The sequence below is a fragment of the Ceratotherium simum genome, chromosome 1, assembly GCF_057802395.1.
Source record: "Ceratotherium simum simum isolate JZ-2026a chromosome 1, ASM5780239v1, whole genome shotgun sequence".
NCBI lineage: Eukaryota > Metazoa > Chordata > Mammalia > Perissodactyla > Rhinocerotidae > Ceratotherium > Ceratotherium simum.
The window spans coordinates 73,393,674-73,416,173 of record NC_141900.1 but is presented as its reverse complement, the minus strand read 5'-3'; the positions used below and the strand labels follow the sequence as shown (position 1 = coordinate 73,416,173).

The following is a 22,500-nucleotide window of genomic DNA, read 5'->3' as shown; positions in this document are numbered from 1 at the left end:
GATATTCCTGGATCCTTATTGGGTTCATGGTCCATTTTATAACAAGGGCGGGGGGGTGGAGATTGCTTAAGCAGTTACTCTTTTTCCTAGAAATTGTATTAATTACTTTAAAAGTGAACAGCGGTAAGTGAGATTCCAGAGCATTGTAACTTTTATTAAAGGAATATCTGGGTATATGAAAAATAGTTAAAAGCCAGTCAGGAAAGTCAATTCTGGGTGATGGTCCCTGGAACTGTTTTCACATTTTGCACACATGGGCGAAGAACACTGAAATTTCCCCAATGTCGCTACTGTATCAAGCTACTGCCAGCTCTAATCTCCATTCTCAGTACAGATCACTCTCTAGGGATAGGTTAGAGACTGTGGGAAGTGGCCATTATCAGGCCATTATTGCACTCTGTGGGGTAAATCATGAAATTATACTGTAGCCAATACAAATAAAAAGCCAAGAAGAGAGTTTGCCATCAGTTTAATGAAACTGAAGTTATTGTGCTTACATTTTATGTATATAAAAAGTTGTGTTAAATCCAAAGCACTGTACTATGGATGGAAGGAAAACCACTGTAGTTTTCAATCCCCAAGGTACTATTTATTGTCCTGCATGAGAAATTATTAAATAAAATTGTAGTCCCTGAAATAACTAAAATCCTTTCTGATAAGTTAGAAAAGTAGGATTTCTAATAAAAGCACATGACTAATTTGTCGATGCTATTTTATGTGATGAATAAATTGTTTGGTTCTAATAAAAAGTTACATAGTCGATTAAAAATTAGAAATGTGCAATAGGAAAATGTGTACCACGGAGGTGGGGGGGATCTATGCATAAGCATATGTCTATGTGTGTGTGTGTTTACCCATAGATGATTTCTGCACAGCAAAAGCCTGAAATCACAAAAGCTGTCTGAGAGGATCATTTAAAAGACAAAGCCAATTATTTTGACTAAAAAAATCTATCAACTGAATTGAAAAACTACTTTGACTAAATGTTTCATTGAACTAGCCAAGAGTTTGAGTAAAATGACTGATGAACCAACTAGTTATTATGGCATCAAGTAGAAATGTCCAGAATTTTAAACATTTACTAAATCTAATGTTAATATTCCAAAGTACCCTCTAAAATACACAAATGAAATCTTCTAATAAGATTAGTTGTGAAAGTTCATATTCATTTAATGACTTTTATTTTAAAAATGACATTTTGATTTAATAATCATTATAAGTTGAATTTATAATTTAAAATTTTTCAGGTTCAATCTGGAGGATTCAAAACATTTTAGTGAATGCTAAACTCTAAACACTGGAAATAATTAGAATAAACTCCTAAAGTTAATATAATAGCACCTTTTTCTAATTAGGTCTCATAAATGACCTGTGAATATTCAAAACTTTCAAGCTTAAATAGCTGAATATTTCTAAGCAGATATTGAGTAGCTGGCAAGAGATACAAAGATATCTAGCACTGTTCTGTGGGATTACCCTCAAATCAATTAACCTTATTTTGGGCATCTTATAATTTTAGCTAAAGATTTGATCTCTTGTGTAGTCGATATGTCTTAATATTCTCTGGGCTCTGAGAAGACCTAGGAGGACCCCTACTCTGATTCTGCTTCCTAATCCCCTCTTCTACTTCCACTGTCCCCTCAGCTGGAGCACTGCCCTATCATGCATATCTGCTTCATTTGTGTTTACTTTTCTGGGTTGGATTTTATTTGAATAAAGACCCTTGTGAAGAAGTCTCAAGTTATGGATAAAGAGGAACAACAGGCAGGATGTATTTTCAAAACACAAACACATAAAGATAATTTTTTTAAAGGACGGCTATAAAGGTATGTTTCATTGCATTCTCGAAGAATTTGAATATGCAAGAACTATTTAAATGTCACTGCCTTGTAAAAAAAATCTGTCTGAACTGATACACATGGGGATGAGATAGGATCATTCTCAATAGGGAGGCCTCCACCTGCCTACGCACATTATTTCTGAATAACAACTTCTATTCCAGACTAAAACATCCTCCTTAATACATCACACTCAGGTCCTACTCTAAGCCAATTTTCATGCTGACTTAGTCTGTGCTTCCCTCCTCAACTCCGTGTGTACATGGAACCTGAATTCCCCTCTGTTCTGTGTTCTACCTGTGCACATCCTGTCTACCCTTTAAGGACCAATTTATATGCTATCTACTCCTAAAGACTTTCTGTGACCTGTCCAGCTTGCACTGACCTCCTACTTTGACCCTCCCAAGCATTTTTTTCTTGATCATTCTGATGCTCAAAACTACAGAATCTTTGAATCCTAAAACCGTATCTAACATAATTTTATTCAATGCTCCTATTTTACAGATTAGAAAATGAGCGAGATTCAGAGTGTTATATGGTAAGTACAGGCAGAGCCAGGACAAGGACTCATGCTGGCCTCTGGACTGTTTCTTGGAACCTTGTGATTCCTGCTCTCCCATGTTGCCTTAATCTCACGTGCACTAGACTGAACTCTTGCTAGTAGTGGCTGCGCTGTCTTGCCAACTAGACTATTAACTTCACAGATGAAGAGAGCTATACACATAGCAAGCACCCAGTAAATACACGTTGATTGAATAAATGATGTGCCATCAAGTCATTAAGAGTTTCTTTTGCATTAATTCTAAAAGAGAAAATTTCTCTCTGGAATTAAGTATTCTTACAATCCTTTCCATTCAGAATTAGACCATGAACAAGGTATCAGACTCGGGAAAGATGTAAATAAAATTTTCCCTTAAGGCTACAGTATTAGGCTGCTAATTTACTAAAATAATCTAAAATCAAAGCCAATAATTAATCATGCTCAGTTTTTAAAATATCTGATTGCCACCAATACAATGTCTAAGAAAGAAATAAAAGTATCAAGAGAAGTTGAAGCATCCCAGGGAATAAAAGTGCTTGAAAGTTATAGTACCTATGCCTATAAACTGGTAGAATCATTTTCAATAAAAATAAAATTCTATTATGATTATTTATATAACGTTTCTCATTTTGGGATCTAAAGAGCTCCATATTTTCATGAGTCCTGTTGTATGCCAATTCGAAAGAAGTGGAACACAAGGAAACCACATGCCTTTGGTGGGTGCAGGATGAATGGGAAATTAGTGTCTTCTGTGGCCATTAGCAGCATCTTTCCCTTCTTGCCCCCATTACAGGATATTTCCGGGAAAAAAGTGGAAATCTCTGTAACGCTCATTTTTCCCAATTCTTCAAAGTACAATGTGTTACACCACTGTAGAATAACTAGGTTTTATTCCAGGAAAAATGCTCCTCTCCACCATACAAATATCCCTGACAATTCCAATAAAACAAAAGAATCCCTTTAAAGAAACTCCCTCTCTGTTTAGTGCTCACTGATTCTTCCTTATGTATCCTCTTCTCCAGTGGAATCATCTAAAGGATTTTAATTACTAGGGTGTAATTTAATATGATAAATTTTAGGTATTTAGTATTTTGATTAACTTGTAAGTGTAGTGTAAAGTAATAATGAATAGTTTAGGCACCTCATTTATAATCTTTAGTCATGCAGCAGTGGTTAAGCGGTTAGTAATATAGTGTTTAAGAATACAGTGGGCTTTGAGGATAAAATGCTTGGGTTCGAACCCTGGCTCCTTTACTTCCTAGCTATGTGACCTTGGGGAAGTTAGTTAACATCTCTGTGCCTCCTGTTCTTCACTCATAAAGCAGGGATAATAAAGCACTTACATTATACAGTTGTTATGAGGATTAAATGATTTTTTATATATGTAAACCACTTGGAACCGTGCCTGGGTCATAAGTGGTCAACAAATGTTAGATACAGTCATGATATAGTTACAACCGTAAGTCCTTTTTGGAAGAAGGTATGGTATAAATACATGAATTAGTTTTTAAACATTGTATGAGCTTAATTATCTCTAAAAATATTTTAGCCCTTCTCCCAAAGTGAGATTTTTATTACTATATCAGAAAAGTCATAAAACAAAGATATATGTGCCCCACATATCAGATGTCATGCTTTAGGGTTATTAAAGTAATGACTAGCTACACTTCCTTAAAAGTACATTTAAGGTAACACGATAAAAGGAACAACATAACCTAACATATTACTATAATTATTCCAAAGAATTTTTTACTAACACATTCTTGAACCCTAAAACACTAAGCCAAAGCCCAGGTCATGTCTTGGATCATTTTTAGATCAATAGAGGAAACTAGATTTCCAAGTGGAAGGTCCATCATTGAGAAGCTCTGTACCCAGAGCCTCTACACTTATTCCCCTCAGCCATCCATCCCAGGTCTCATCATTAGCTTGTCACTACTCATTAACATACATGGATTGAATGATCCGGGCCTGCATCACATTTGCTATGCATATTGGGGCTTATGAAGTCTGATAATATATATCCAGCTAGAAAAACCGTAAATGATTAGCTCAAAGCTGACAAAAAAATGGAAATTTTAAGAGAAATAGCAATATATATAAGCCTGTTAGAAAATATATTTTTCTGCCAAAAATTCCTTTATGCTGTGGATTGAGTCAGTCCCCTGTGTACATAATGGCATAAAGAACATCAATTTCACTTTGAAAGGAAAAGCCAATAACATATTACCATTATCTCCTACTGCCAATTATTAATTTAACAAATGTTTATCACGTGCCTTCTATATATAAGGCACTATGGGGCATTTAAATATCTATCAAAGAACTTGCAGTCTAGTATGGGAGAAATATGTACTCAAATAACTACAAGATGGCCAGCCATAAGTGTACTAAGAGAGGTAGCAATTAAGTGATCCTGGAGGAGTTAATAGCTGAGAGAGATTATTTGCCTCTAAGAAGAATCCCAATGCATATATACTCCTAATGGAATTCATTAAAGATAGAAAAGTAGGAACAAGTTCAGATGGACAAAAGAGAGAAATTCTTGACTATCCTGGTGATAAAACTCTTTCTGGGTTTGAAGAAGATCTATTCTGGATGGTTTGAACATTCATCATTTTTACCCTGACTTGAAATTTACGCACTGCTCCCTTCAGTTACTATTTGAGGTGTCGTAGAAACTAAACTGCAGTCCTTAATAGAGCCCTTAATAATAAGTAAAGTAGAAGCTATTTCAAACAAATAGTATCAGTTGTTTCCAGGAGTAAAACAGATAACATTTGAAACATCAAGGACTTGTTTTTTTTTCTTTTTCAAACTTACGAACAAAAAGAAAGAAAAAAATCTAGTTGAGTCAGTGATTTTTTATTGTCTCATTTGCGAGATCTTGAATAAAGGGAAATAAGTAGACATTTTTTAACATACCTTAAGGCAAGAGTCTACAAAGTCTGGATTGGCTATCTCCCCAGCCATTCATGTATTTATTGGACACCTGATATACGCCAGGCCTCTGTATTATTACAGACTTAAGAGGACAAACTTTTGGCACAGAAGGGCACAGATAGAAGGTAAACATGTTTACCCTGATAGTCATTTCAGTAGGTCTTCTAAACCCGATAAAATATATCATATTCCTTTAAGTGGATTCAGAAGTAACTTCATCTTTGAATTTTAATCAAATTATCTATTTGGTAAATAATGGGTATTCCTTCAAACTAAAATACAGGAATTCACTGCAAACAGTTTAAAAAGTGTCTATCTATCAAACCGAAGATTTCTAGTTCAACTATTTCTTTTAGTCTACTACCTACTATTTACTACAGAAAAGAGGTGATTTATGTTTCTCACTTAAAGAAGGCATAGCTACCTCCTAATTTGATATAATTCACATTTGGGAAAATTAGTAAGCTATTTAGAACTTCTTTAGATAATTGGAGGAAAAGTATTTAATGATGGAGAGATATAAAGTCTGTTACTATTCCCTGACAGAGAGGTACAGTCAGTACCTGAAATGGAAGTACCTCTAGAAGGATAAAATTTACTTCTTGATAAGCGAAAAGAAATCAATTCAATAGACATTATATGCAAACCATTGGGCTAGGGGATGATATGGACAATGGTTCCTGTTCTCATAGAGTTTTCAGTCTAATAGAGGACGTAAGACATATAAACAAGTAACTTCAACACCAGGCAGAATGTGATCAATACCAGAGCAGACAGACTGTTAACGAAAAAGGGGAGATAAATTCTGGCAATGCAACAGGTCAATGCTCTGTGAAGGCGGGAGGTGTCACTTCAGGTGGGCTTTGAAATACGTGAAAATTTTCATATGCAGAGATGAGGGAAAGGGCATTCTGAGTGGAAATGGGAAAAAGGGAGATTCATAGGTATATTACGGGAATCCTGAGTGTGTAGAGGCCATAGGGAAACGAGGGTTGGTAATAAACAAATATTTTAGAAAGCAGAACGAGGTCAGATGGTGAAGGATGCTTGAGTTGCATTTTATGGAGTTTAAAATTTATTTTCTGTCAGCCGAAGGGCTATTGATGGTTTTTGAGCATGGCAGTGAAAAGATAGAAGAGTTGTAGAAGGATTAATTTGCAAAGTGTAGATGAAGTGTAGGACAATGAAGGTAGGATTATCAATTAGGAGCTTACTAAAACAATGTAACAAGGTAATGATGGTCAGCACTAAAGCGGTAGGATTAGAAACTGGAGAGAAGTGAAGAATTGAGGCTGTAGGTTGTGGTGTAAAAGTTTTTGCATCTATTGCTCTTAAATTTATATGTAGGTGAAATAGTTCCCTTTTATATTCTACCAAGGAGACAAAAAGGCCTACATTTATGTCAAAAATTCTAAAAGTTAAAATAGATGATGACTCTCCATAACTCATATGCAATTTTGATGAATCTTTATATTTGTTGTTTTAATTGCTGAAGGAAGAGGGGAAGAGGATCCTAGAAAGCTTGGATATTAGAAAGTGGAAAGATGGGAAGATCGTGAAAATAGATTTCTCTACAGTCCTCTTTGTGATTAAGATGCTAGTAGCAGCAATGGTCACAATAAACTAATAAAGGCGTTGATACTTTGTCTCTGAAAATTTTGTTTATTTTTAATTTTTACTCTATGTTCTTATGTCATTTTAAAGAAAAATATATTTAAAACTGAATATCAAGGGAAAAGGGCATAAAGTGTGGCTACTTTCTCAAGTGAAAAAAATCTAGTATTTCTAGAGAGGAGTTGCAAAAAAGAAGAGGTAAGTCTTTGTAAGAGTAGGTAACATATACCCTTGAGGGTCTTGCTAAGAATCACTAAATAATTGGTGAATTTTTTTAATGTCTCTACCCTATCATCAGCTTGGAGATTAATGAACTCTAAGATATGGCTTCCAAATTCCTGTCCAATCTCATCCTGCAGGTGTTCCTCCTAGGCAGACTGCCCATGCCAAGGCAAAGGAATTATTACCTATTCTCTGAATGAGACCTGTACTTTATATTTTAATCACCTTTGTCATATCTTCATATCCTTTGCATCTATCCTCTCTTTTGTCGTCTCTGCTGAATATTAGGATAAAAAACTTAAGATTGCTATTTATGTAAGCCAAAAACTGTCAAATATCAATAATTTCATAAAATTCAACCTACAAATCTACTTCATGTTAAGTCTAATGCAAAGCTACATCCGCCACGAAGCCTTTTCTGATTCTCTGTGCGCATGCACACACTTACGTCTTTGACTTCACAGTTTGGTTATAACTCTCTTCATTCCTTTACTTGGTCTCTCGCTTTATCTATGGACATATCCATCCCTCTGTTACAGTTTTACCTCTTTGTAGATACAGATCATCCAGCAGTTTCCAGCACAGTATGTTGCACATATTAGGTGCTCAATAAATGTTTATTCAACATTCAATGAATGAAACTCATCTCTGCTCCATTCCACCTGCCAAGCCTCTACTAGAAGGAAATGCCAAGTATCGGTTAATTTTTACACTCTAATCTCCAGTTTTACAGCCTGCCCTCAGTAATGGAATATACCAAAAACACAAACAGGGGACTAGCTACATTAATAGACTGATTTGTTGCCTAAAGAAATGTGTTGCTTCCATAGTTGTGAAATTTGTAAGTACCCAAGGCACCAATGAAAGGCAGAAGAAATGTTAATGTTTCCTACACCTTAAAGCAAAGAGTCCAATTATAATGGGAAGGTTTATCTTTTCAGATTGTGGTCACAGAGTATACTCCCTAGAGGAATGTAAATTGTCTTCATTTTCTCTTTATTCAAGACTAAGTAAAAGGTCCTATAAACTCTTCCTGTCTTTTTTAGAATAAGAAAGTACCATGAATAAAGTTCTGTTAAACTGAGTTGTTCAAAATGTATTTTAAGTCAATAAAGGTTAGACTGTAGAATCACAATGGTATATCCTTAGATATTATCAAATGTAATGATTAAAATATTTATATAATGTCATGATTTATGAGAAACTCAGTGGCACATGTAAATTTGATTGGGTCTTTAGAAATACAATATTCATTAATACCATGAAGCTAATGAAAAAATTTTGTCTTAAATGTTATGATAGATGTCAATAAATGCTATGAAGAAAAACTTACAATTAATGGCATATCTACAATATGGGCAATTTCAGGCAATGTAAAGTTGTAAATTTTATCAATGTAAAATTTTATCAAATATTTACAAGTCATGCCTAAATGGCAGGCTAGATTAAAATTGTTTTCAGGTTTACTCATTATAGGAGAATCCCATATGCCTTTTCTTCAGATAATCCTAGTTATTTGAGAAAAATTTTAATACATATAATATAGTGTACCTATTAAAAAAGAGTAGTAAACATCTTTTTACAGAGGTATGATACATCTTTTCAAAATCCTAAAAGAATAATTTTTAACTTTTGCCCCTGCCCTAGGACACCTGAAGGATATAACATACTTCTGTCAGTAATTGTGGATCATTACTCTAAGAAATGTTACTCCCCAGAAAATACTAAAAAAGCTATCCTCAGCAATAGCATCAGGGCCCTAATGCTTCAATTTTACCATGGAAACTGATTCTATTTGACCCAATATAGCAATCTTTATCCAGTAAAATGCACTTATATATACGGTACTTTGAGAAATGTACTGAAATGTATTAAAATACATATTGAAACGTATTGAAATATGTGAGCCCTTAAACCACACATCTATTTACCACTCAATACAGATTTGATCAAGTCCTTGATTTTAAAGTTTCTTGATCCTTACTTCTACTTAATTCAATATGGATATTTTTAACTTACATGGGATTCATTGGTTAACTCCAATAGAAAGTGTTTATAATTATACAAATTCTTCTTTATCTCTTATTTACTGTTATGTCCTAATTGTTGATTAATGACATTTAAAAATATCAGAATAGACTGAGTATTGCTATAGGTTAATGCTGTCCATTGATTTGTAGAGGTTTTGACTATTTTGCAAAATAACATCAAAAATTTCTAGTTAAAAGGAAATATCCAGACAAGATGGGATTTTCTTTTAACTATCTTACAATGTCTATTTAGTACCTGGCGCAAAGCTGTTGAATGAATAATGGTAACTACTAGTATAGAAGCATTTAAAATAATCAAAGTATATGATTAGCACTCTATCAATTTCATATGTGTTTGAATAAATCTTTATTCAGTTAGTTGGAATAGCCAGTGGCAAAACCCTCATGCTTACTACATAAATATCACTGTTTTGAATATGTAAAATGAATTCCAAAATATAAGCACAGAATTGTTTATTAAGATGGAAAGACAGTTTCATGAGGGCTCAATTTTTGTTTTTGTTTGTTATTATTTTTTGTGTATGAGGAAGATTAGCCCTGAGCTAACATCTGTTGCCAATCCTCCTCTTTTTGCTGAGGAAGATTGGCCCTGGGCTAACATCAGTGCCCATCTTCCTCTACTTTATACGGGACACCGCCACAGCATGGCTTGACAAGTCGTGCATCGGTGCACACCCGGGATCTGAACCTGTGAACCCCGGGCTACCAAAGCAGAGCATGTGCACTTAACCGCTACGCCACCAGGCCGGCCCCATTGTTTGTTATTTTTGAGTAGCTAATTTGTATTGACTGATATCTTGGAAGATATAATCACATCAAATAGAAAATTGTTTAAAAGTTTTTTCAAAGAAATTTCACAGGAAAACTGGTAAAATAATTGATGCTCATTTAGAAAGCATATGACAAATGGAGATTGTGGAAATTCAACTTTATCCATTTCCTTCTAGTATACGTATAAGGAAATGATATAGTTATATTTGGAATTTAATGGTAGATTTATAAAAATTGCAAGTTTAGTTATCTCCATTGTATAAAGTCAGATTGAATGAGAAACAATCCATGTTTCTTAAACATTTGTAACTTTTACAGTAATATTTTGTTTTCCTATTTATTATTATTATTATTATTTTTTTTAAAGATTTTATTTATTTATTTTTCCCCCAACGCCCCAGTAGATAGTTGTCTGTCATAGCTGCACATCCTTCCAGTTGCTGTACGTGGGACGTGGCCTCAGCATGGCCAGAGAAGCGGTGCGTTGGTGCGATCCCGGGATCCGAACCCGGGCCGCCAGCAGCGGAGCGCACGCACTTAACCTCCAAGCCACGGGGCCGGCCCTGTTTTCCTATTTAGAAAGTATTTTAGTTTAACATATCACAGAAATAAACTAATAAATGAAATTACAGTTTTAAATAGAAGTTTACTTTTAAAAGAAAACATTTTGTTAGTACTTTTTAAAATGAGAGATGATCTTAGGCTAATAAGAGTAATTAAAGTATTTATATAGTCAGAGAGAAATTATTTACTTATTTCTACCTAAGATTTTATTCTTTTGAAATGATAGTCCTGATTTCTTCCTCTAAAATCTAGATTTTATATTCTAAATTTAAACATATATTAGAGAAACATTTAATTCTTTCATATATAGAAGTGAATAAGGCCATATAATTAAAAACAACTAGAAATGATAAATTAGCTATTCTTTTATCAATTAAGAAATTATAAAACAGATCTTTACTAGTATGGTTCAATTTTTTTCCAATTTATTATTTTTCAAGACTGTTTTCTCTTTTGTAAATTAAAATAACATTTATCAGAAAAATGCTAGTGTTGAATGAATTGATTTTTGTTTTGACTGGATGAGTTTGCACATAGCTGCCATTAGGACAGTGTTCAGAACGGTTACTCCAGTTCAACAGATAAAAATCCCGCTTATCTCTTGATGAAAAAGAAAGTATTCCTCCTCCCAGAAATGTGCAACCATGGAAAAGGAAGAGAAAATGTGGAGTGAACAAATGATTCCTCATTCCATATATACCTTGTATAGTTTGCTTTATTCAGAATATAATTAGAAAACCCCCTACCAAATTTCCCGTACCTTTTTGCCCTCGCTAAGAATAAACACAAAAATAAATTTTAATTTTTCATCTTAAAGGCAGAAAATAACATTAATCCTAATATATTTAATAAATCTTATCATTCTCATTTTATTTTCTAAAAATGCAGCCATTTAGTGTTTGATTGCAAAGCAATGTTATTTTCAGATAATTGTAATAAAAGTTTCTCTTCTAAGACACATTGCCAATCTTAAGGGTGAAGTTTATAATTCTATCCTACATCCCAATAGATCTGACCCCAAGGTGGAGTTCCAAAGTTCTTTTAAAGTCAACAGAAGTTCTAAGAAATATAACAAAAAGGTGGATTAAGGTTAATGAAACATAATTTTATAAATTGCATGCATATATATGTATATCAAAATTTCTCTAAGATTTCTTGCCCTTACCTTCAGTATTATATTGAAATTTATTCAAATTTATGGAACATTGTTTAAAGGAACTGCATTTTACACGTGATTTGGAGGCTCACTCTCAAATGATTTCAGATAGTTTTGCTGCAGTGCTGATTAAAAAAATACAACAAAATTCTTTAAGATTTACCAATCTATTTGATTTATAAAAATGATAGACGTGACCCAAACAGCTGTAATAAAATGAAAATACAGTGCTAATTACTTTGACCATTGATAAGTAGAAATATATTGTGCCCAATCTCAGAACCAAAATAGTTGCCCACTGAAATAGAATTGGTACCATTCCGTTTTGCGTCTCCTAACTGGAAACTTTCACCAAACATTCAGCTATGGATCTAAGGACCTTTATAGTTCTAATCTGTTGGCCAGAGAAATAAAAGAAAGTCAAAATTACATCTTGATGCTCAGCCATTAAGTCAGTTTTGCTGCTGCTCCAAAACTCCTTTGAACCATTCATCCAAAAATTGTGTTTCTGCGTTGTTCCTTGGACTAACTTTCAGTCAGAAATTTCAGGATGGGTATACGGGTACACAAAGTGTAGGTCCCAGGTTCTCTCAAATTCCTTCTTTGATAACTTGGGTTCTGGCTCTTTGAAGATATTGACCTCAAAGTCCTACCGTTGGGCCATATTACTATGGCTAGCCCTCCCCGATGTTGCTCACCCATTTTTCTGGACTATTATCTATTTCCCTTTGCCAAACTGTCTTGAGGGGATGCTGCCCATTCACTGCTGGCTCTTGGTGAAGCTTTCTCCTGGATATCTTTACAGAGACTGCTCTCCACCAGGATTACACATGGTTCATGTGTAATGAACATTAGGTCTGTCTAATCTCTGAGACAGGCTGCTCTGCTGGAACTATTCCTTTGTTCAAATTAAACTGCAGGACTGACCCAATGTTCACTTTTCTCCTGAACGATGCTTAGCTATGCTCTGTTAGTTCTAAATATGAGAATGGAATAGAGACTGAAAACAATATTTACCTTTTATTCTAAATCTAGTGCATTATGTCCTTCTCTGACTTGTTAATTAACAAAAGGGACCTTAGACTTAATGTTGTAAATTTAAATTTATTGATAGTAAGATAACATTGTGTGACCAATGATTAGTTTTCCTTCTGCCTTTTAAGTGTCTTGCTAATGTTCTCCATTTTCAATCTTCAAAGATTAAGATAATGTTGAGCAAATCAAAGAATGTTAATTTTCACTAGTGATGTCAAACTATTTGGTCATGTGTTGCTTATATAAATTAATTACTTCTATCCTAAGACAGAAGCTGCTTATAGAATGTAGGAGCCCTGAGATAAAGTTTTAAAGTGTGTTTATTGGTGCCAAAGTATTCAAGTATATCATGTATGTACTTGATGTACTTATGTGAATGGTCAATTTTAAATTCTGCCAAAGGAGTAAAAATGTATATAACTTTAAAATATATTAAAATATAACTTCCTATCATGTAAATTACCTTCTAATTAAGTAATATTCTGAAATAACAGTAGACTTAATATAATGAATATCTTTAGTCATAAATTGTCTATAGTCACCAAATATATATCTACTTCCCAAGCCCTATGTCAAAAGCTGAAGTTAAAATACCAGGTATGTAAAAACCTTAATTTTTCCCTGGTACTAGAAGTAGGAAAAAATTAACACTGAACAGCAATATTCATTTTTTAACATTCAGTCAATGACTTTTTGACCCTTAGAGAAAGGAAATTTCTAAGGCTCAACTAGAGTTAGTGCAAATGAAGATGTACCTGCTAATAAAGTATCTTCTTTAGACATAAAACAGAAGCAGTAAGCTACAATATTGTCAGCTAAAAGTTTTCTGACACACTTTGCCTAAATTGTGAGGATTCATAACACGGATGTCAGATATCATCTGTATAGTTCTATGAAAATCCTTCAAAACCCTATAGGAACCCACAAATTTCCACAATTGGCACGGTGGGGATACGACACATTTTCGCTGAAGGCACTGTATCTCTGGGAGGATCTTTTTATTAAGAGGAACCAGGATGAGTGGTAAGTGCCACATATGGGGACTGGAATAATGCAAAAAAGAACAGCAGCCACTGAGCCACACTTGTAGCCCTTAAAAAAAAAAAGACAAGATGATACAGAGCTGGCATAATCATAAGTTCTGTAGAATCACTTTGGAAAGAGATCTCAAAGCTAACTAGCAAAGTTAATGAAAAAGTTTAGAGATTAAATAAAAGTGGAATTAAATCAGAACAAAAATTATGAGGCCCAGAAATGTTAGGAAGAAAAAAGTAAAGGTAACCGAAAAATTGTGAATTAGAAAAACTGTGAAAACGTATGTAAAGCTTTTATGTTTAGAGGTTCACAATGCATCTTAATGATCCAAAATATCAGCAAAAATAGTGCAGGCTTAACACGCATGAAAACAATGAGAGAGCACGCCACTTGCTCAAGTTGTCGGTCACTTTCAACTGCTTTCCTCTGAAATATAGAGCCACTCCAATTTCAAATGCTTTTGTCCACAGAGAGATCTAAGATCTGTAGGGATTTTATATAAAATGTCATCAACCAAAGGTGTAGGGTCTGCAAATTCTACATGTGCCTACAAAAGGCAATTTAAATTTTAAGGCAGCCAAAGAGAATAGAAGAAAGAAAGGTAATATTATATACTGGAATATTTTCATTGTTTCATGACAATTCACAATTTATATTAGATTTTCAATATTTTACAAGATGGGGGTCTCGAAGTCCTTTTTAGCTGTCTTTGGTTGCAAAATATTCTTGCCAGGAGAGGCTGAAACTTATCAGTGGGATGATGTAATAACCGAGGTTCTCAAGAAGCAGAGGGTGTTGTAAAGATGACTGGGACACGTGATGTATAGAAAAGTTCTGGGGCATGTAGAATATATGTTCAACATGGTAATCAGAAAGATTAATGTGATCTCCATTGCAGTCCTGAAATCACAGTGTGCTACTCCTTTTATGCAATGCCTCAGCCTTTGATTTCCTTACCCTACAGTTTTGGCTTCCTAAGGACACAACAAATTTATTTTCTACTCTTATATGAACCGTATTAACATTCGGATTCTATACAGAAGATCATTAGCTCTTAAGCTTTAAATATTTGCTTTAATAAGAGGGAGAAAATAATAATTACCTGCAACTAATATGGAATATTAACGACTAGAACTATGAAATGATATTGAGGCTGAGAGGCTTCAGGAATGACATGTAAGAAATGATCTGAAAACTCAACAGTAGGAGACTATCTAATAATCAGAGAGGGGAATGAAATGACAATGGAAGGCTTTGTGCGTAAAGCCCTCAATACAAAACCAGCTCAGGAAGAACATTCGTTTTGATCTCTGGAAACAAAATTTGAAAATATAAAAATGGAATCTCATTTAACATTTTTACCAGATCAAAAAGGCAAATCTGAGCCAACTTATTAAGACTGGGGAGAAACAATTGCTTAATAAAAAAGAAAAAACTGAGTTGAACTAAATATGGTGGGGACATCATTAAATTTCTCTTTTTGCCTCAGGTTTGGAAGGAGACAGGAAAGGATTGATTCTACCAGTATGAGTTCACCTTCCAGGTCTACTCCGAATGTTTCCTTTTCTTTTCCTTCATTTAAGTCTAACACATGGGAGAAGAGAGTAAGTTCAAATTATTTCTGCTTGAACATAGCATCAATCCTAACTCTTTAAGTAGTTTTTTAAAGATGTTTTTAAAACATCAATATAAAATGGGAATCTAAAGTAATTTTTAGTCACATTCTATAGAACTCGGAAAAGTCAGGTAATCAGGGAATATTGGCACTGAGGTGCATAAAGGAGGTTTTTATTTATTGTAATGATATTCAGCTCAGACTCTTAAAGGAAGTATCCTTTACATTTGTTCAGACCATGGATGGCTCTAGAACTCTTTCAACAGCAGTGGAAAATAAAGATTTTAAAAATCTATTTGACTGAAAAGAATCAAAACAAGTCTCAAAAAATTATTATGTAGACTCTGTATAATTCTACCTGGCTTTAACCTTTCCTACTTTTTGCTAAAATTCCCTTGAACATTCATCTGATTAATCCTGCATTAATCTCAATAATTTTTTTTCTTTTTCAATTCACCTTCAACAAGATAAATAAAATTTAACAAGGTCTGGAAGGATAATCATGAATGAGGTGAAGGGGCCTGCCACTTTCTATTCACATAAATTTGGACAGTTATTAAAATACATATTAACTAAACAATTAAAATTAAAAATAAAACTTCACAAGCATACTCTATCAATATTTAGAAAGATCTCTTAGCTCCCCCATAAAGATGAATGTTATATTTACTTATCTCTCCTTCCCCAAATCTCTCGTTCTCCCTTCTTTTTCAGGGTTCTAAGAGAATCCTGGATTTCACTTTTGTAGGGATTACCTCTTGAAATCAAACCATTTCAAATTAACTGTCACTTCCCATCTGATTCTTCGTAATCAGTATCACATGGTTATTGAATGCTTACTTTGCATGGTATAATGTGTTAGACACTATGACATGTCTAAAACATAGTCTCTGTCCTTAAGCTAGGGACATCTGCAAAATGAGCATGCATGTATGCACGAACACGCATGTGCTCACACACACAGCGAGTTATTCCAGATAATGGTACAAGGAGCGAGCCCCTCAGCAGTGTGGAGCAGAATGTAGGTCCTGACAGCAAAATTATCTGGGAAAGCCTCCTGGGAAAATAGGAATAAGCCCTTAAGGAAAGGTAAAATTTAGGTAAGGGAAAGGACTAGGAGCAGAAAAAGGAAAGGGCAGAAAGGCAAACAGTTAAGGCGAAAGAAATGCACTAATTTGGCAAAAGCCTTCATTCAGGACATTCTAAGAGTAAAAACTGGAGTGGAGGGACAGTGTTAAATATGGAGGGTCAAACAAGGAATATGGATGATAATTTGGCATCTCTTGTTCTCCAAAAATAATTTATAAGAAGCACTAATCCATAGCTATTCTACTCTTCTAAAGCTTCAGAACATCTCCTCCACCAGTCTCAGGAATACTTCTATATTCTACTATGTAGGATTTTACTATTTTGGAGTTGAATAAAAGGACTAAACCAAAAAACAAAATTTAAGTGTTGTTTTTTCCTGAATCTAAGGACATTTATGTTCTTGGATTCAGCAAGTAAATGCTGAACTCATCATTTTCCCTAGTGAGCCTGCCCTCTTGTGTCCTCTATTTCTCTTTGTGGGCTGTTAAAGTTGCTGTGATTTTTTTTCCTAATTTTCCTCTTTGTCCCCAGCATTCAATCTGTTGTCTTGTTCTGGTATTTCTTTTCACAGCCATTCTTTCACCAATTTCTTGTTCTCCACTCCCAGTTTTTTACTTAAGTCAGATACTACACACTGCAAGAATCAATCTTCTGCTTCCCGTCTCTCCCAACCCCAGAATATCCTACCATACATGAGCTTCATTCACTCATGGTTCCTTCAGTACACTTTCAGATTACTCTTCCTAAAGCACAGCTCCGATCGTGTGAAACTCAAGCTCATAACATTAACAGGCTCCGTAACTGACTCAAACAAACACCATAGCTTGATATTTAAGATGCTCGACAGTCTGGTCCCACTTCATATATTCTAAATTCTATTTTCCCTTTTTATATTCTAAATTCCTCTCAAATCTAATACTCAATGTTTTCTAGGCACATATCAGGAGTTCCTGTTCTGGGCTGATACTGTTCTCTCTATTTGAATTGTTCACTGCCTACAACCTCAGATAACATCTTCTTATCTCAAAAATCTCTGATTGACCCTGAGTAATGTGCTCCCTACCATGAATTCCTGTCTCATATTGTTTCATTTTTATGGATCTGCTTACTTCATGAATTATAAGAGGAGGTGGGAGGAAAAGAAAAGGAATGGTCAAAGAGACTAATCACACATTTATGGAGTGGCTAGAAAAATGTATTAAAATGTGAAATATTTTAATATTGTTTATACTCTCATTTATAGAAACAATGAGGTATTACAAGAGGTAATATAAACCAGAAACTGTGTACACAGCTCTACGAGGGACATAGGGAGCAATTCTTATGTTCCAGGCACTCATTTCATTTGCAAGAATCCTATGAGGTAGGTATTATTATTACTTACCTCATTTCCAGCTGAGAAAACGGAGGAAAGAAATGAATCCTACTAAGCTATTAAGTGCTAAATCTGGGACTGGAACCTCTACAGTTTGTCACCAGAGCCCGTGTACTGAGACCACGAGGCCTTTCTGCTTCTCGTTCACAACTGCACCAGCATACCCACCCCCCTTCCAAAACAGCAATATCAATGACAAGTACCATGACTTCATTTCAGGACACACAGTATGCTATTTATGTTTTATAAAATGTCTTTCATTTCTGTTTAATTTTCAGAGTACTTTGAAGTGCATTCAATTATATGCAGCCAAATTTGGATTGAGAGAATTAGATAAATTTTTTGTTTGCCTCATAATGTACATAAAATGCCTAACATTCTTTAAGTACAAACATCTTTAAGACTCTATATAGATGAAGATACAGAACATTGAAGTGATGTTCCATCAATAATATTTGACACCTAATATACAAAAAGTTAATGATAGCAGCAGAAACAGATTCAAAGAATAAATGTTGACAATATTTGGCAAGGTAATTAAAAATCTGATTACAATTTGTATAATTTAAGAAAAGACAAGATTTGATCTTCCTCTAATTTTTATCTTTTCTGAGATCTATTTCCTACAAGCTGAGAGAAGCTTTCCTTTTGTCTCTATATGGAAAACACACATGAATATTTTTCACATGCACTAATTCATATAAGCATAAAACGTACGCTATTTTGACTATGAGCATTTTAGTTTTATATACCCATAGTGGCAGTACATCAGACATTAAATATACAATTTTTATATATTGTTTTACACATATTATTTTTTTCTCTGAGATATTTCACAATTAAACTGTAACTAAGTTAATAATAAAAGGAAGAATCTAAAATTGCCAAAAGAAAAATACTACTAACCTAACAATACCATAATTTAGCCCAATTACTATTTCAGGTCCTAAAATATAATGTTTAATAAACTATTTTATTGAATCATTAATTTTTTATTTTAATATTCTTATCACTGGACAATTATATTAAAAAATACTTCTTTACATATCCTCTTTCCAAGATCTGTAACAATCACTATATACTGCTTATTAGCACAGGGAGTTGCATCAACAGCTTAAACACTTTTATTACGAATGTCTTTCGTTTCCCTGAAATAGGTCTTTTTTTAAAGGGGGAAAACAGGATCTAACTCTTGTTTGCTCTTTAAAGTTTCATTGTTTTAGCATTTTATACAGGGAGTGAGCATTAGCATACTCAGGAGGACTGCTGAAAGGAAAGGGCCTCAAGCTACCCACTGCATGGCTGAGGGGACAAAGCAGGGATATAAAAACTTCTGTCTGATTGCTCACTTCCCTTGTTTTAGAGTACTGCGACTCTCAAGAGCATATATTCATGTTCTTTCTACTTCGAGTTTTATTACTTCTTTTGTATTATTTAATACATCTAAAGACACTTCCAAAAGACAAATTTTTCCATTTTGAAAAAGTAATGGTTTGGAACCTGATAAAACACATTAATGTTCACAGTGTGTTTTTCGCAAAGGTGATAGAGTAAAAGTGCTATAAAGCAATTAGGCACATGATCTGAAAGACATTAATAAGTCAAACAGAATAAGATGTTTAAAAAGTCAACAAAAATAACATCCTGTGAAAGGTCAAATGGAAATGGGCATGGATAAAGACCACATTTCTCTTTCGGGTCTTTGACTAGATATTTAATACAAAAATAGGAGAAGAAAATAGAAAAATGAGAGAAAGTCATTTTTCTCACCTCAATAACCTGAAATTAGAAGTATACGACGTTTAACTCTAGGAAGTACGGACGTAAGTTACTGAATGGTGTATATACTTCATTAATCAGATTCTAATTTTTTTCCCCAGAATTCTAAGGTCTCCCGGGGTCAGTACTTTTTAGTAAACAAAAACTGATAAGCTTGGCCTATTGAATAAGGACAGGCATTTTTTAAAGTGTCATACACATTTCTGAAATCCACAATACATCAATTTTTAATACATCTACTCTCTCAGCTCCATTAAAAAGATGGTAGGGGAAAGATTTTAGAGTAATTAATGATATAGTTAGCTGCTAAATATTAATAGGAATCGTAGTCTTGCATAAAATATAACATATAAACCTTGCCAATACAGACGCACCAGTAATTAAAGTTGAATATGTAATTACACTGATTTATAAGACAGGCAAAAAGTTACACTTTACTAGCTTCTATGTAAACTGTGGGTAACAGTTAAACTTTGCATTTTACGGTTTATAAAAACGGGCGATATCCTGACTACAGTTCATAAATGGTTTAGAGACCTGTAATAGTAGTAAAAATTACGACAACTTATTCCATCATGAATATTCTTATTGCACCATACAAACCAAACTGTGATAATGACCCATAAGATGTAGACTCATCTTCGACACTACTTTACATCCAAGAGAACCTTAGTAGTACTAAGAATTTGTACAGGACTGCTGGTACAATAAGTATAGGACATTAGAGAGAATCTAAAAGATGTATTAAAACTGATTTTGATATACTTTTTCATATCACGAACATGGTGCAATTTAACGCCACTTAAACTCGTATTTTTTACTTATATACCATTAAAAACTTCAGAAGAACACTCAACTTTAGAAGCATATGAATATAGGTTCTTCCCCTTACAGAGTCTGTTAACCACACTTACATGTGCGGCTGAGGTGAGCAGCCCGGACTGCTGTTCCCATTGCTGTCGATGTGATCCAGGGAACCATTGAGGTCTTCGTGGACAGCCTGCAGTAGGCCACTGGACGCGTTATTGATCAGTCCGGGGTTACTTAGCAAAGGTAAACTGCTCTCTGCCAAGGCAGCCTAGTGAAATGAAGAGGGTGTAAAACAACTTTTGAGATGGCCTTTAAAATAATTTTTAAAACATATATCTTCTTTCAATGGGTTTGAATCATGACGCAGATATTTTAGAATAAAATAAAACGTATGGGAAAGGCAAAGATTCCTAATCGAAAACTTGTGGCAGAGAAACCAAGGAAATTAAGTGTGATACTAAAATACAAACAATAGTTCTCCCAGCAAACTTTCTCACTCAGGTTTCAGCCTTCCGCATAATGAAATGTTGTATCCTCACATGTAGTGAAACACCCCAAGATAATATAAGCAGTTGTTCTGCTTTTTAAAAATGACCAGAACTTAACTCAAAATAAAGAAGTCCTGACATTTGCCTCCTCTGCATAAAAATTATATATTATAATTAAACTTTAAAGTTTTTGCCACAAGCACCACATTCCCCAACACTATGATGTGAAATCATTTATGACAGCCTGGATAAATATTAATGCACAGCCACATGCATTTGCAAAAGCTTCTATCAATCTAGCATTTGCAGGAAAACCGAATGTTCCAGATTTTGCCACAGGGTGTCCTTCTTGCTTCTTCACATCAAAAGTAGCTTGAATTAGAACCAGTGCTTCCTACAGTACTAGGTACTACAACTTACTTGGATGATAAACCAACTATTAAGAATAATCACAATCACACCTAAATACAAAGCAATGTCAAAAAAGAAAAAAAAAAAAAACGCAAAACATTCAAATACAAGGATAATGGGAAGGTGCATTTAATGATATTACCTGCAAACTGGCATTCAGAGCTGCTCCATAGCCTAAACTGGTAGGTATATTTTTTACTAAAGTTGGGCTTCTGGAAGAAAAAATATAAAGGTGATTTATAAGTCAAAATATAAAATATGTGGATCTCAATAATCTCAGCTAAAAAGATATGTTCTGGCTTGTGACCTCACACTACTAGTCCAGGGTGGATGTACCTAAGGCCACAGAAATAAGGTGATAGGGTTCAAATACATAATTCTCTACATACTATGTATTGACTTGGTCCAGAAATATGAGGAGTGAAACTTCAGACTATGGTGTGTAAGCAAACTGGAGCATGACCTAGAGGATCCCTAAACCTGTTTCTAACTACGTGAAGGTTTTATTTCCAAGAAGAACAGCATTCATATAAAATTTTAAAAATGTAAATATACAACACAATTACCAATTTGATGCAATCAGAAAATAATTAATGGTTAATTTCTAGAACACCACAAATTAACATAACAAATTACCATAGTTAATTAAATGACAACATAATGTATTAACTATTTCTTGAATGCAGAAATTAGCACATACTTGACAACAGAAATCGAAAGTGAAGGGCCAATAGTAGGTAAAATACATTCAAGTCATGTCTTCACAGAAGCAGTAGTGGTTTGGGGAGGCAGGTAAATATACGTGGAGTTAATTTATTGGACACAAAATGTGCTGTATTATATTTCTGACTTAAGTTTGGCAGTCTTGTTCTCTAGAAAAAAAATACTGATTTCAAACTTCCCAAACGGTAATTTTCTCACACTACCATATCTTGACCATCTTAACAGCACTGAATAGAGAGCTGACATGGCTAGGGAAAAGCAGGGTGGGTCCAAATAACAAAGTTTGGTCTGGAAAATAAAGAGTATTTGGGAAACAAAATCACTATTTTTTTTATAAAATCTTTTCATAAATTCTTTATAAAAAGGTACTTTCAGTAACACCAGTGTCTGCAACATCAGCTTTATTTAAAATAGCCTTTTGTGCTCTCTTAGAGGCTATA

The 22,500-nt window shown here is 34.1% G+C and overlaps 1 protein-coding gene across 3 annotated transcripts in view; it reads right to left on the bottom strand.

The window, feature by feature from the left end:
• The window catches only part of FOXP2 (forkhead box P2), a 240,335-nt gene that overhangs the window by 3,836 nt on the left and 213,999 nt on the right, over positions 1-22,500 (bottom strand). For all 3 annotated transcript variants that reach the window (XM_087429811.1, XM_087429798.1, XM_087429807.1), the window contains 2 exons: positions 21,480-21,549; positions 20,543-20,706 (listed from right to left, as the gene is read on the bottom strand). In XM_087429811.1, the coding sequence (XP_087285937.1) occupies positions 20,543-20,706; positions 21,480-21,549 (234 nt within the window). The remainder of the gene's footprint in view (positions 1-20,542; positions 20,707-21,479; positions 21,550-22,500) is intronic.